The 16,202-nt window shown below is 38.1% G+C and overlaps 1 protein-coding gene across 2 annotated transcripts in view; it reads left to right on the top strand.

Moving 5' to 3' along the window:
* CDH13 (cadherin 13) overlaps window positions 1–16,202 on the top strand; it is a 508,729-nt gene that overhangs the window by 432,446 nt on the left and 60,081 nt on the right. For both annotated transcript variants that reach the window (XM_005432359.3, XM_027803288.2), the window contains exons 9-10: window positions 12,850–13,032; window positions 14,022–14,275. In XM_005432359.3, coding sequence (XP_005432416.1) covers window positions 12,850–13,032; window positions 14,022–14,275 — 437 coding nt within the window. The remainder of the gene's footprint in view (window positions 1–12,849; window positions 13,033–14,021; window positions 14,276–16,202) is intronic.

Below are 16,202 nucleotides of genomic sequence, written 5' to 3' on the forward strand. Positions count from 1 at the left end.
GGTTACTCAGGGGGGTAATCAGCCTGCCATGATCTGAGCTCCAAACGAACAAGAATATTGTAAGGTTCAGGGAGCCTATGCTGGCATTAATCAGATGTCATCGCAGTTTGATTATAAATCCTAAAGACCACCAAATTGATACAACATGGTTTGATTCACTAAAAAATAGGTATCTACATATTGATCACCAAGCTGGATATCTGAAAGTGATTGCTCTTCTAGTAAGTGAAGTCAGATGTCGACACTTTGGAATGTCCCACAGTTTAGTAATAAATGTAATGATCAGCATCAGCACAAAAGTAGCATTAGCCAGATTAAAAAAGATTTTGTTCTAACCTTAAATAGATTTTTCCCTCCTGTTGGAGTTTAAAGCTCCATTGAAATTGTTCCTCATGTTTCTACTCTAATTACGAGCTTACTCAGAAGCAAGAAATAGTATATGCTTCAAGTACCTGCAAACACAGCATTTTTCTCCCTTCCAAGGGGAGAAGAGGTGGCTGCTTACAGTATATCATACTGCTGTGTATAAAAATAAAGTGGTATTTATTGTCCCTTAAAATTATTTCCCCTAGAACTGGTAAGCTAAGTTGAAAAATCTGTATCTAGAAATGTGTGTTAGGATCCAATTAATTGCTAGTGTACTTGCTTTCTCTCCTTGGGAAGAGTTTAGTGTACAATTTTGATGCAGATCTATTAGCATATTATGTCAAGATTTGCTACAGAAGAAGGGGAAGCAGTCTTAAGAGAGAGTAGCAGCACAGTTGCTTAATAAACTAATTTTCTTCATACATGTCCTGATTTAATAAATATTCAATCCTGTGGAAAAGCTTTTTTGATGCACACCAATGATAATACCAAACATTTAGTTTTTTGGCGTCACCTGTATTTCCTGGGAATTGCCTTTATTTGCATTAGAAATTTGGTCTGCTTGGAACTGGAGCACTTAAGCTGCTGCTCATTAGCTGTGACCAGGGTGAAGTAATTTTATGAATTCTGGACATCCCAGCAAGAGTCAGCTCTAGCGATTACATGCTGCATAGGTGCACTGAACTTTCTGCTCCTACCCAGAGGTGTGTGTTTGAGCTAGGTGTGATGCTTCTCACCTTCCATCAACATATTACACTGATGGTCTTCACAGCCACAATATCCATGGTGTGCCACTGGGACAGGCCACACTTGCTGCTCCTGTTCAGGTAACCTCTGTCACCCACACAAGGTCAGTCTGACAAGCTTGATTCGATGTATGTAGACTTCACTATGTACTTGCACATCTTTCTGTCCGAAGCACAAGTGTAGTGCCTCAGCCTGTCTTGACCTCCCTCCCAGTTCCTGGTGCTCAGACACAAACTGAGGAGCACTGCCACCAAGCTTGTAGTCAGCCACATGTTCCAAATTGCTTAGAGAGAATTCAGTGTCAGGATATACAAAACCCCTTAGTTCATGCTTTATACTCCTTATTAATAAAAAGGACCAAATGGATACCTACCTATTTACAGCAAAACGCATCCAATGGAGGCTATACCTCTGTGGGTGTTCCAGAAAGCTGTGTAAGCAGTGAATGTATAGTCAGGAAGACATAAATTAGTGGTGAGAAAGTGAAAGGGCCCTGAATGTTCCCTCTGCCATGTTCTGGACAGGAAATGAGCACACAGTGGGCACTCACAAAAGAAATGTTTTGTCTGCTGTTAGTACAAATATTTTTCTTTCAAGAAAAGGTGAAACCAGCATTGACAAAAGGAGCTGGGCAATGGGAGGAGGAGGCCATGGGTATCCTTAAAGCAGAAAGCAATAAATCCATTTAGCATACCTTTGCCTTTTTCCTGACCTTTTCCACATGTGCAGTGCCAAACCATACATCTGTGGCTCCCTGCTTCAATCACTGCTTAGTACTGTATGTCTCAATATATGCTGAAATCTTACGTGTTTTCAGAGGAGGCCACCCCAGCTGCAGGTGAACTCCCAAACTGCCTTTGAAACCTCCCATTACATTGCTAGCTGGGGAGGCCTAGATCACTCTGTAGTCATTAGTCAAATGAGCTGCATTTATTTCTATTATTCTTTCTTGATGACCTCGTGAAAAGAATTTTTCTGTGTTAATAGGGTTGGAGACTCCAGGACCTCATTGTCCCCTATCAGGGTAATGAGAGCTCTGTGCTTACCTGGATGTTCAAAAGATGACAAAGGTTTTTCTGCATTGGGAGGACAAGAGAAAAGGAAAAAGATTAATCATGAAAGTTCACCTATGTCTGTGATTTCTAAATGAGTCTTTGTCTATCATAGCATTTTGATATAGCAGTAATATTTATGCTCAATGAATGTTATGCAAACCAGATGTAGGCTAGACAATTTGAGGAAAAAAAATCATTTATATCCAATAGAAAAAACTACATGCAGGAGACTTCATTCATCGCTTTGTTGGCAGACTTGGAAAACTTACTGTGTTCAGATAAATTGAAATATGAAGTAGTGAGCCCAAATTCTCCCTTCCCCGCCCAGTTTTCCACAGAAAACAAAATGCTGGCTAGAGATTTAATTTTTAAAATTCAGTCAAACTCTGTATCACTGCAGATAATACTGCCTGTAAACTTCCATCTGTACCTCCTGCCTCCACTGGAACAGTGTGAAACCTTGCAGAGTTCTTATCTGCTTCCAAAAAAAGAGTTTTCAAACTGGGCTAACTTCAGACAGCTCTCAGCTGGAGGGACATGTAAATGTAGGGCATCTCATCCTCATCAGCTGGCACAACCTAAAATGCCAGAAGTCTGGGGAATTGATGAAATTCATTGCTAAAATATTCTAGAGATACAAGTTGCTTTGAATGCTTCAAATGGTGCTGCTAGGCATGGCTCACCAAAGACCATGTGAAGAAGCTTTAACCACTGTCAAAACATCTGTTATTGGCAGCATGGGTCGTGATCAGCTGTAAACTGGCATAGTGAATAACTACCTTCTTTGGAAGCAATATCCTCTCAGGGCAGAAAAAGCAAGGTTTTCTCGTTTGGATACATATGCTTCTTTTTATCAAAGAGCCCAAAGATTCTGCCATGGAGAAAGTCTCATTTACATTGTACTTTCTACCTCTCTGCAAAGACATATTGGCTTCTTAACCTGATAAGAGTATGGTTCAGTCTTGCAATAATAAGATACCAAAACAGAGTGTTTTCACAACATTCTGAAAAGTGTGTAAAGGATTTGAAAAGCCCCATGTTAATCTGTGATTTCCTTAGGCAGGCAATCTTACTTAGAAATACTGTTGAATTGTGACTTGGTTCCAATCTACAATTTAATAATGAAATTGTATTTGACCTATGTTTTAAACCTGATCTTGAACTGGGTTCTGAAATATTGTGCCAGTTGCTATAAAGCTAGTGTCTATATGTAAGAGCTTCATAGACTAATTTGTTATTTCCTTATTTATGTGGAGTTGAGAGGTAATCATCATCATTTTAAACAGCGAACAAATAACCATTGGAGCTGACTGTCAAAGAATTTCCTGATATTCTTATCACTTAGGTTCTTTAAATCTAGGACTGGTGGGTTTTCAAAAAATTGTGCTGAACTTCAAGTTGTCAGCATTGATGCTGAGTCACTGGAGATGACTATTCAGAATTTGTTTGAGCAAATACTTAAAACAGCCAACAGCATTACAGAATTCACATAAATTAGACTATGTGCATTCAAAAAACTGACTGCATTTTCTATTTGGTGTTCACATATGTCAGGAGAAACGCATAGAAAAATGTATCTCACTTTAGGTAATGATTGCCTGAGTAAAAAGAGCATCATCTTAATGAGCTTTTTCTTTTTCCTTTTTCTTTTTCCCCATCAAGACATGTATAAATCCTTGCTTGTCAGAACGGATTTCTTGGAATTTTATTTTTTTCATCAAATCTGTACACGGTTGTAGATCTTTTCAGTTCTAAGGGCATGTTTGGTAAGGTATTCAGGAATATCTTATTCATTGCTAAGTCCTCAAATAATAGAATAGAGGAGTGAACAAATTTGTGTTGATAAAAATGTAAGAAATCATGAAATTAGGATTTCACAGAACATTCATTCCTAACTGTACTAGTAGTTATATAGGTGAACAAGATCTCTCCGGAATTTTATCTAGGAAATGTTTGTTCTTTGACCTATTTAGAATGAAGCATTTTCTATTAAACTTCTTCCATTAGTTTGCTTTTATAAGCACTAAAATACAGGTTTTGTACAAATATGAGAAGAAACCCCGGAAGTTACCTTCCTAAAAAGAAGTCACAAAACCCCTTCTCTATCTCCTAAATGTAAACATGACAATAACTTAAAAATCATCAGTAGTTTTCACCGACTGAAGCTCTTGTCACTGCCCAGCTCCCTCTCCATCAGCACAGAGGACATATTGCCTTTATTTATATCTGGGAGGAGACTAAAGCCACTAGTGTAGTTTCTCCTTCATTCCTCCAGATCTTCCAGACTTTGTAGCAAATGAACTGGTCTCTGCCTATGGACATTAGTTAAAGCTATCAAAACAGTTTTTCTGTTGTGATGAAATTCCCCTTTTACCTACCTCTTCAGTGTTCAGAGGGGAGCAAATTCATCTGTCCTGCTGTTAAGGGAGCCTAAATGGTACAGGTGCTAACTTCAACCATTAAGTTGAAGATGACACCTTTTCTGAACCCTTTCCACATCCAGCCAAACCCCCCAAAAGTGACAGGCTGGGAACCAGTAGCAGGAATTTGTTGCTTATTGATCTGACCCATGGAGCAAATGCGTCCCACCTGTAACTAGGACTGGCAGGTGAAGCAGTCTTAGTGGCTCAAGACAGTTTGCATAAATTCCTTGTCACATAAGTAGGTGTCTTGCACATTTTTTTCTATTAGTAGGCATTTTCAGCAAGCTCAATCATATATGTTCAGATGTTAATCTTCAGCATCAGAAAAGTTGGTTTGGATTGGAAAAGTCTGCTAAAAGTGAAAGAGGAGCATTTAACAAGGGCTCCTTCCCATCCCTCATGATTGTCATTAGCATAAGCGAGAACTGTGTGGATTGATAGGGGAAAAAGCCTGTAAAACCTTTCTGCTCCTAAAATGCAGTGGATGCAAAAGAAAGAAAAATCCAGCTACGTCTATTCTATCTAAAGTTCGTTCTATTTAAAGAAGACATACAGCATCTTAGAAAGAAGATAGGCTTAACACTACTCTCGATGGGAAGTGCACAGAGGAAGAAATAATACATTGCTGAGTTGGCTGAATACATCACAAGTGGTCTCATAAATGTGAAAAGCAGATCTCTTCCTGGTGCCTAGGCAGCACTGATGCTGCAAGAGGTGAATAGGTGTAGTCTGCTCTTTCAGGCTTGGTCAGATCGTTGTTTTCTATGATGCTGTTATTTTAAACATAGGTTTTTCCTACCTGAAAGGAAAGAATTTTTGACAGGTAAGAAAATAAAATCATTATTTCTTCAAGTCTTTTTTTCTCACAAGTACCTTAAGTGTAGTAAATCTTATAGCGATGTTTCATTGTCCTCTGTCCACCTGGAGAAAAGACTCTTTGTTTTTCTATGATACGACCATCAGTCTGGAAGTGTCTGTTGTATTTGTGGGTACTTGATTTATTCTAGAAATAATTGCATAAAAATGCACCTTGCATTTATAGGTGGAAAAGTGAAAAAAAGAATTAATCCTTTCTAAATTACTTATATATTCTGAAAAAAAGGGAGCATGTTTGTCTTCTTTCTGAATCTTCAGAGAACTGTACTACATTTGACGTATACCCTGGAGGTAACAGGCTTTGAAGCAAGCGTTCAACATAAGATTAATACGTATTAGGAATATCTTTTTGCCTTCACTCAGTGAGGCCATGAGCTGGGCTGAGAGAGTCAAAGTCTAATGTAAACAGAAGTCTTCAAAATGATTCAAAAAAAGTGGCTATTTTCAAGTATCCTTCACCATCACTTATTTACAGTCCCTGAATGGCTTTTTAGTCTTCTGCAAGCACATAAATGAGAGAATAGAAATACAACGTCAGCCCTGAATGGGGTTTCAGCACTGCTGTGGGAAAGGAGCAGGAAGGAGAGTTCTTTAAATTCTTTTGTGAATCTTATGGGGATCTTAATCTGTAGATCTTCCAATATTTTCTAAGATTTACAATGTCTGCAAGAGGGATAGAAGAACTTTTCTCATTACCACTCTGGCAGCTTCACAGACAACTCTCACAGCACCCAGCAGATGACCCAGCCATCCATTTTACCCTGTTATTTTTGCATTCTCTCCTTGTCCTACTCAGTCATGAATCCTAATACCTAAAGAATTCTTGAAGGGGTCCCACTGAATCCCAGAGACAGCTTGGCTTTGTCACAATGGAAAACTGCTCACAGAGGGACTTGTACCTGGAGCCCTGATTAATATTTTCTTGTTTCTTTGTTGCATCACTAGTAGTCCTTGGCAGTACTTTTCCAAGCAGACTGATGAGCAGCAAAATGAGATAGTCATGTTGAAACTTGCCTTTTTTTGATCATTTGTGATTAATACCAGTGATATCCAGCATCTTTATGGTTTTCAATGAAAAGGCACACACATGGAGCCTGCAGAAATTGTAGCCATGTTACAGGGAGCAGAACTTAATGTTTGGCCTTCCTTTTAGCTAATTAATCTTTTGGATTTGTTGCTGTTGTTGCAAATGACAACACCTAGTAGACAAAAATATTCATTAAGTCTTTTGTTGTTAAGCAGTACTTTTATTTTTGTAAAGTAGCTGGTGTGTGCCTTGAAAGATCACAAGGCATTTACAATACATAGCCTATGAAAACAATTCAAAAGTAAAAAGTGAAAATGCTTCTAAAATTATTATGGTCAATTTCATATATTCGGAAAGATTTTTCCTAAGCAACAATTGAATTCTTTCTGTAATTTCACCAGGGAAATGGAAGAATATTACGTACTTAGAAAAAATATAGAATAAAATGAAAGAAACACTTTAAGTTAAGAATTAATATAATGCCTACGAGCCAGCATTATGGCAGTAAGACAATGACAATTACTAAAGACTGTTTAGGTGACTCATAGCTTTAATTTGTGTTTTATATCTAGTTTACACCATCAAATCCTTGTCACGCTATGATAATGCTTTATATTTTTACATAGTATCTTTCATCTAAATGGCTTCCAAAGTGCTTCATATGTTGCTTCATGTACACCTTACATCAGCTGAATCCATTACGTTAATACAGCTTTCTCTATAGTGAAATACAGCAGCTATTCCTGTTCATATAGTAAAGGCTAAGCACAGTTTTAAGAGGAAAAATACCTTCAAAATCTGTAGAAAACATTAGGGTGAATGTAATACCAAGTTACAACTTGCCCTGCCCACAAAATTGGCACTTACATTGCTCACGTGGAAAATTCGGATAAACTGATGTTGCTCAGCTCCCCTGTTTTCAGCCCGCCCCGGGGCCCCCGAAAGCAGGCCAGCACGTTTGGTGATGGTGCCAAGATGAAAGGTGACTGAAGAACCATCAGTATCACTTTGTTCAGTGCACAGATGTTACACTAAATAGCTCCACCTAGTACTTCACCTGCCTAGTTCGTGAAGTCTGATGAGCTCCTAGTGCCAGACTGCTTGGTTTGTGGTTAGTGCTTGAGCTGGGCTTCGTATCCCAGTGAATTCCACAAGAAATTTCCATTACTGACATTTAGGAGGTTCTTAGTCCTCATTGCTTGAGAGTATGAACCCTTGTGATCACATTGAAAATTCATTTTTCCTTGGAGATATTCCAGATACAGAGCTATGGAAAATACATTGTTTCCTTAGCAAATAAATACTGGCCACTCAAGTGCACACATACCGAATGACAGCGTGTAAAGTAGAAAACACAGACAAAGAGCAAACAGATTGCAAGAGGTTGTGTGAGCTTGTCTTCATATTTTCAAGAAAGTATGTAGGAAAAATACAGTTGCAAGAGAAGTGGCCTTCAGTGGAGGAGGACAAATACAATAATACAGTTTCCCTGGGAAATTTCTAATAGAGACATCTGAATTAATACATCCCATTATTTTTTATCTGTTATGATATAGATGAGGAAACAAACACGTGATAGGAGCACAGAATACCTTCAACTGGAATATCACCCTGATAAATGCAAACTGACATGCAGTTTTAATTTGTTTGTTCTTGACTGGGAATCACAGCACGCAGAATCTTAATGAGTCATGGGGTAGTGATCACCAACCCCAGGCACGTTGATCTTGCGCTGTGTTTGCTGCTTGTGGCAGCTCTTTAATTTGGGTATATCGGTACCCACTCTGAGACAGTTTTTGGTGGTTTCATAAAGGTATTAAGGTTAGTACTGCATGCTCATGCTGTTGCTGGACAGTAGGCCTACAGCTGATTCTGAGGCAGTTCAGTTCATTTGTTACCCTGTGCTCTGAGAAGCAGAGTAAATAAAATCTCACTTACTACAGAAGCCTTAAATAATGCTGTCTGATAAGAATTCAACTTTCATACAGGTTAGGTGCTATTTCTAGTGGGGGTTTGAGGCTAAGAATGGGGTTAGTGCCTGGATTCTCAAGTGACAACATTTTGCAAAGTGATCTTTTCACGTCTCTGCCCCATGGCAGACATCTGACAAGACTGTTTTTTTCTTGAGACCGCACAGAGCCACTTTGCTGTTTAGTGGGAGCTGTCACTGTAGTGTCCCACCAGTTCACCGCAGACCTCAGTGTGGAGGAGGATTTGGCTCAGTGTTATATTCTGGGTCTGCCAGGGAACAGCTACTAAGATGAAGCTGTTGTTCAATTAAGTTTGTTTCCCCACTTCTCCCTTTAGCTAGCCTTTTAGCAGGCCTAATTATTCTCACTAGATACCTGCCATCTTGAACTTCCTATACTCAGTAAAAGAAAATTCCTGCCAGCTTGGAATCATAATTTTTCATTTTGTCTTCTCAAGCTCTGCACGCAGTTTAGGAGCAGGCTTGCAATATCCAGGGGAGGGAGGAGCAGAGTTTGACTGCTGGACTGAGAATATCCCTTCCGCTCAGAGCCATCCCAGGCACTGTTACACAGGCTGTACTCTAGCAGTGTTTTCAACAGTACTTGTTTCCTTGCCATCCCTTTACTGACTTCATTGCAAGAAATACGAGCTGCTTGCTTTCGCTGTCAGGGACCTCCATGCCTAGCGGAACCGCCTTTGCCAGCTCTCACAAGAACATCCAGTGGTCAATATCTGCTTCCCATCAGTCCATCATGATGGCAAACGTTGCTCATTTGTTATATTTTCAAGTCTCTTTGTGCTTCCTCACAAGCTGCCTTCATACTCTTGGAGGATCTCTTCATCTACATCTGTCATTGTATTTCCTCAGTGTGTTTCAGTTACACATTAAAAGTCTCATTTGTCTACAAAACCCAGATGATCAAGCACAGACTGCTGGCTGCTGTTTACTCTGTTTCCTTCTAAGTTGTTATCAGTCTGTTGTCTGTTCTTCTGTGTTTTTTCCAGAAGCTTTTGGGTGCAGAAGAGGATAATAAGGTCTTTTTTTTTTTTCCTTACATTTATAAATAAATATGACAATTACTAAAATTTCCAGGCTGTATGCATGATAAACACAAGAAATGACAACATGGCATAGCACTCCACAGAACAAGTTAACCTTACATATTCAAATGCTCAGTAGTAGTAAACGAACATAGCTCCTTCCAGCCTTCTAACTTACTATTTTTAATATGGGTGCAGATGATAGCAGTTTAAATAAAGTACTGAACTCATCTATTTTATTGTTAATTTATAGTGGTGCTTAGGGGATGTGCAGATATTTAAAAAGACTGAAATCAATTAACTTGTGATCCAATTAGTTGTGTTAGCCACTGTGGGGTTTTATTTTAGAGCACTGGATCAGACTCTCTCAGTTAAGCACCATGCTTTGAGAATGTAAACCTTTTATTTTGAAATATGATGAACTTGTGGTTATCTTTTCTCTATTTCCAAATGTAATTCCTATTTTTGTCCTTTCATAGTTTTTTAAATTCCTGTACTTTATCGTTGAAAGGGATCCAGTATAAATGTAACAGATTTTTCTAGATACTGGGAAGGCTATTTTTGATATACAGTCTATTCTTTATATAAAGGTGGCTGAACAGGAAGAAGGGCTCAACTTTTAGATAATATACACGATATTTCACTATTTCACAGTCAGTATTTATCTTTTGCAATCACAAATCTGTGATTTATTACAGCTTTCACGTTATAAATTTAGAGTAGATCCATGTGACAGCTTCTGTGATTCGATCACTCCACTTTTTCACCCATCTTGAACAGATTTTAGTCTAATGTTCCAGACAGCTTCAAAACACCCTCTGTGTTTATAGGGTCATTTCTAAAATGCAAGGAATGCTAGGGGTGTGTGCACCACTACTCTTGGTGTTACTTGGCTTGGCACAGCCTTTGCCTGTAGACGTTGTCATTCCCTTGATCTGCAGGTGCCAGCAGCTCTGCAGTTTTATACCCCCAGCAAGTCTATGTCCCCTTTCTGCGCTAGCTCACTGCAATTGAAGCTGCTGAGAGCCCTTCCTAAATAAGGAGAAAATAGGAATGCAGAGGAAAGCCGACCCTAGCTGAGATATCCTTGAATTAGGTATCCTTAAAGTGATAGTCAATATTTTCTGAACTAGCTGGCGCATCATGGCAACCTTTCCTATCATAGTCTGGCAGTGGTGGGGTAAGCATAATAAATTTATCTCACCGGCTTCACAATTATGTATCTGAATAAAATAGCCACATCTTGAAACGTTTTTTTTCCCAACAGGTCTTACTGTTCCCAAGGTGATCCAGGGAGTATTGAACACTTAATTGAATCAGACTAGTGGATTAAGGAAAAGATTTTTCAGAAGGATCAATATGAATTAGGAGCAGATGCCAAGTCAGATCTAAGGGTTAGATTCTTTAGGACCGGGTTCCTTGAAATCCAGTCACCTTTTTGCATAGCTCGATAGGAATTGTTTGGTACTGAACACTTGCTGGAAAAAATTCTTGCCTTTATGGTTCTGATCATCCTCTAGCTGAGACAATATGAAGTAACACAAAAATATCAATCAGGCTAATCGCTTATTTTCAGTTACAGTAAGAGGTGTCCAAGTGTGCTTTCCAGTGGCAGCATTTTGCTGAGCAGGAAGGAACACAATCTTGGTAATCGTTCCTGTGTTATTTCCAAGATTCTTCATAGAGCTTTTTTTGTTTGTTTTATAGCAAGCAAAAATATTGTTATATTCTCATTTAGAGTTAATTAAATTGTCAATGAACTTAATAATCTGTTGGAAACAAAGCTCAATCACATCCTGTCACATATTAAATATAAAAATCAAAATAATCTTTACATTTCTTCCTTAAATACACTAAAGAAGGTAGAAATAGCCAATCATTAATGTCATCCTTTAATAAAATCAGGTTTGAGGTTGGAAAGCTTGAACTGAATGCCTACATTCAAATAGCTAAATTGAAAAACGGTTTGGAAACATAAATCTTTTGGAAGAAATGAAAACAAAGATAACTGAATGCAGGAAAAAACATAGTTGTCTCTGCTGTATTTTACTATGAGGAAATCCATTTTACCTGCTATTTGTCCAGATTGTGAAATCTATATATTAATAAAATGCCATTTTCTGGATTCAGTAGTCTCACAAAATCTTCTGTAGTGTTATGGCTTCATGTGGTCTATAAGGCAGAGCAAAACACATTTAGTCTATTCAGGTCTTGAGGCCACCTGGGTGATTTTTGCCCTTGAGTGATATATTGTCACCGCATGATGTATCTTTTAAGCAGTGCACGTACAGCAAAGCCTATTTGTGTCATTAAAGTTTGTAATTTCAGACTTTTCAAGGCTTAATCCCTAGAAATGCTAAGATTTTCTAATGATCTATAGTGGTGCTGCTGATGTTCAGCACTTCTCAGGATTAGGTATGTTATCATTCTGGTTTATCCACCTATAAAGCAAGTATTATCACTCTTATATACAGTGCTTTTAGCACGTCAGCCTCAAGTACTTGAAAGGTGAGGAGAGTTATTAAGTCTGACCCTTACAAGCTTTTCCAATGGTTTGCTTAATATTTTTCCTACATAAATAAGATTGTTGTTATACACTGTTTGTCTGGATAGTAAATTAGAATTTTCTCACAGGGTTTGGCTGGCTGAATAGTACAGCAATGCAACAAACTTCACAAGGTCATAAAAAATTCTTCCACTGGAAAAAGAAGCTAACATTGACTTTTAGTTATGCAGACAAAGTGGTAGCATGAGGTCCAATTATTTTTGAGCATGTTAGAGCAACCCCTCAAAAAAATGGTATGGGAACACTTTTTGTGAAAAATATTTCATGTATTGGTAACAGTATAGTGAAAAATTATTATGGGTGGAGTAATTTATGAAAATAATAGTCTGAAATGCAAAACTGGATTATTTTTAAATAACAGTACATTCAAGGGCAAGAATGGGCTATGTTAGTCAGCATATCTTCTGCTTCGCTATCAGTATAGTTCCCTTTCTGATAGCATGGGCACCTACGCAACACTATATATTTCCAAGATTCACTTTTCCAGTATTACGAGATGGACTGTTGTCTTGTGATCAGAATCTTTCACAACTTGACTCCTATCACATTGCTGCTTATCTGCCATCTATTAAATGAAGAGCAGCTGTAATGTGTTACCTTATATTTCATGAGTGAGAATGTATTATTTAGAGCCTATAACGTTCAGTTTTAATCAAGGATTACATCTTTCTCCTGTTGTCATAAATAATTAATTCTGGCTTGGATATTTTGTGTGTGTGTATGTGGTCATTAATTGAAAATAGTAACAATTTTCTCTATGTATTTTTTTTTTCCTAGTTTCAAGCCACCGTGAAGGAGGGAGTCACAGGTGTAATAGTAAACTTGACCGTTGGTGACAGAGATGACCCAGCGACCGGAGCATGGAGAGCTGTCTACACCATTATTAATGGAAATCCAGGGCAGAGTTTTGAAATCCATACCAATCCCCAGACTAATGAGGGAATGCTCTCTGTTGTCAAAGTAAGAACAATTTGCTGTTGTACTGCATTATTACTGTAAGGTCCACCCACTGGATATAGTGCATAAGCAAAAGCACAGCAAGGATAATTAACTCAAAAATATGTAGGTGGCTACCAGCCCTTGCCCCAAAAAATATGTATAACCCCTTCCTCGGTCACAGTAACCTTACTTCTTTAGTTATAAGGACCTGCCTGTTGCTAAATATATCACCACTGTGCTTAAATAACAGGTAGTTTTGCAGTAAGTGTCAAAATTAATAGTGAGACTTCACAAAAGGTTTTTGTTTGTGGCTAGGGGTCATTTGAATTCAAGGGCCACATTTTGTTCTCAGTTAGAGAACACAGCTGCAAATACCAGGGAAGTAAGGGACGTGGCTTCGGACTGAACTGGAGAGCCATCTTTGGCCCCACATTTCTGAAGTCTCACGAAAATTTTTCTTGCCTATCTTTGTATGAAGATAATCCTATATCTCATACTTAAAGAAAGAAAGAAAATAGCCCTGGTTGCTGCCTGTACCGGAATTTTCTCTGACTTCAGAAGAATCATTTTCAATTCTTAAGACAAATGGCATGTATTTCCATGGTAATGCTTTTAATTTCAAGGTAGGAGTTGAGAAAATAACTTCATGTCACTTATCATAAGTAGCTACTAAGTATGACTGATTTGTTTGCTAAATGTATATTACATCATAAATAAGCATGTATACATTAGAATTAAATTATATGTGTGAGGTATGGCAAAAAAGTATATGTTCTTGGATAAAGGGATGTCTCCATCCTTCGTTAAGTCCATTACGTTCATTATCTTCAATGCACTTTATAACTACCACTGTGTCTAATGCTGAACTCTGACCAAGTACCAGATGCGAGGAATGCTGTTGTCCCTGCCTGGGTGATTGTGTCTTCCCTGAGTTTGCAATGGGGTACAAGGAAAAAGTGTTAAGTACTGTCTTTGCACCTTGCACTCTGGTTTTATAATGTGTTTTACAGCCTTTAGACTATGAGATTTCGGCATTTCACACGCTGCTGATCAAAGTAGAAAACGAGGACCCTCTGATTCCAGACATAGCCTATGGCCCCAGCTCCACGGCAACAGTTCAGATCACTGTTGAAGACGTGAATGAAGGTCCACTTTTCCACCCAAACCCAATGACAGTGACAAAACAAGAAAACATCCCCATTGGCAGTGTCGTGCTAACAGTAAATGCCACTGATCCAGATACTTTGCAACATCAGACTATCAGGTGAGTGCAGTACCCTCTAATTTTCATCTATCAGAAAATATGTCTTTTGTGCCCAATAATTTGCCTGTGAGTACAGAATTAAATTAAAGTTGTTTGGGCCCTACATAATAAGTGCCAATTTACTTGTTTTTCCCACTGCAATGAAGATATTGAGTATGGTGAAAGCAAAGAACCACATTAGACAGAGGACAGTAGTTTTCCAGGCTCTGAGATTACTGCAGTAGAACGCTTGAGTGCCACAAGCAATAGACGTAGCTGCACATAGTCTTTTAAAATCACTTTTTGCCTGCTTGTTTATTCCTCTTCCTTCATGAGAGCCAGAGAAAAATGTGTAAAAATTGATAATGTGTATAGAAATAATTTACCTGGTTTACATATGGTTTAAGTCAGTTTATGATGTCTCTCTGTGAAATAATGACCGTCCATTCGTGTTCAAGGGCTGAGTAAGTATTTCCCAGTGAAGCACTAAAGTTACAGTAAACTAAGACTTGGATTTGCTCTGATAGATGAAAGTAAATTATTATTTCTGTGGTATGACAATATAATCCCATATGTGTGCCATGGTGCAAGGACTATGAAGTGGTGCCATCATCTTATACGTTAATCTACCTGGTCTGGTCTTTTGTTTTTAGATTTGTTGAACAATGAAAGATCAACTCCTTTCTTCTCTCCTACTAAATTGACTTTGCAGAATGCTTTTCTCAGCGTTTGAGAATTGCAGGTTAGGCATTGTGTTTAATTTTTTGTTCTTACTTGTGAGTCTAATTTCCCCTAGATATCAATGTATATAAAAGGGCATAAACATCTCTGTGAGAATGACTTCAAAGTGTAACCTGAACAATGTGCACTGTCAATCTATACCATAGACATAGATTTCTCTGCTATCAGGATTATTTAGCACTTCTTAAAGAAGTTTTGACATATGTACAGTTCTACAATAAAAGAAAGCTACTGATCTTGGAGATGTTCTCTGTCAGTAGCAAGTGTTGGTAAGCATGCCATTGCAAAGCCCCGTGCTGACAGCCGTGGATTCGAATGGTGAGATGAATTTAAGCAGGCAAGCCTGCTCATCTCCAGGGAAGGGGGAAAAAGGCAAGGCAGATAATTAAAAGTTCCAATTCTCTGTATCATCTAAGAAATACCTAGTTAATGGAGTATGAATATTTCAGGTTTTCTCTATCAAAAACACCTCTGATTTCTGCCATTAAAATATCTTAGCGTATGTCGTTCCCCTTGTTTTCTAAATTTATTTATTTGCAGAATGCGTTTTGATTCCTAATTTTAGTTTTTGCTCCAAAGATTCCTTATTTCATTCACTGTGGTCATACAGATTTGTGTCTATGGGTGGCAAACCTGTGGAATTTCTATTGCTTGTCAGATGCAGCAATATCACCCTCATAAGCATTACTCAGAATCTGGACTGTGTAGGGAAAAGATATTGATTCCCAGTTGCATTGGGACTGACTTTAAGAAACATAATTGTTGAAGTTCTGCATATATCTATGTATTTTCATGGAAGGAAAGTCATATTAATTAATGTAACAGTTGATATTTTTTTTATGCTAGAAAAGCCAAGAAAGTATAAAGATTTGGTTATCAAAACCAACAATCCAAAAACTATTATCTGAATTTTTCTCCTTGACCTACTTACTGATTTTGCTGAATTTCTCTGAACTATGTTGCCATTAAAATTATAGGACATAGCCAATGAGTCACTGAGAACTCGAACCTGGCTTTAAGTATTGTGTGTAACCAGTTAGGTAACATTAACGTTTTTTGAGTCTACCACATCTCACAGCTGGCTGCAAAGGAACTCTCAAATCTTGACTGTAACTAGGTTGTAATCTAAATAGAATTTTCCCAGTTGTTTTACCATACCTGGATGGCCAAAACCTGGAAGGTTTTTAGCCAAAAGCAAGACTATGTT

This window comes from Falco cherrug, chromosome 14 (genome assembly GCF_023634085.1).
Source record: "Falco cherrug isolate bFalChe1 chromosome 14, bFalChe1.pri, whole genome shotgun sequence".
Taxonomy (NCBI): Eukaryota; Metazoa; Chordata; class Aves; order Falconiformes; family Falconidae; genus Falco; species Falco cherrug.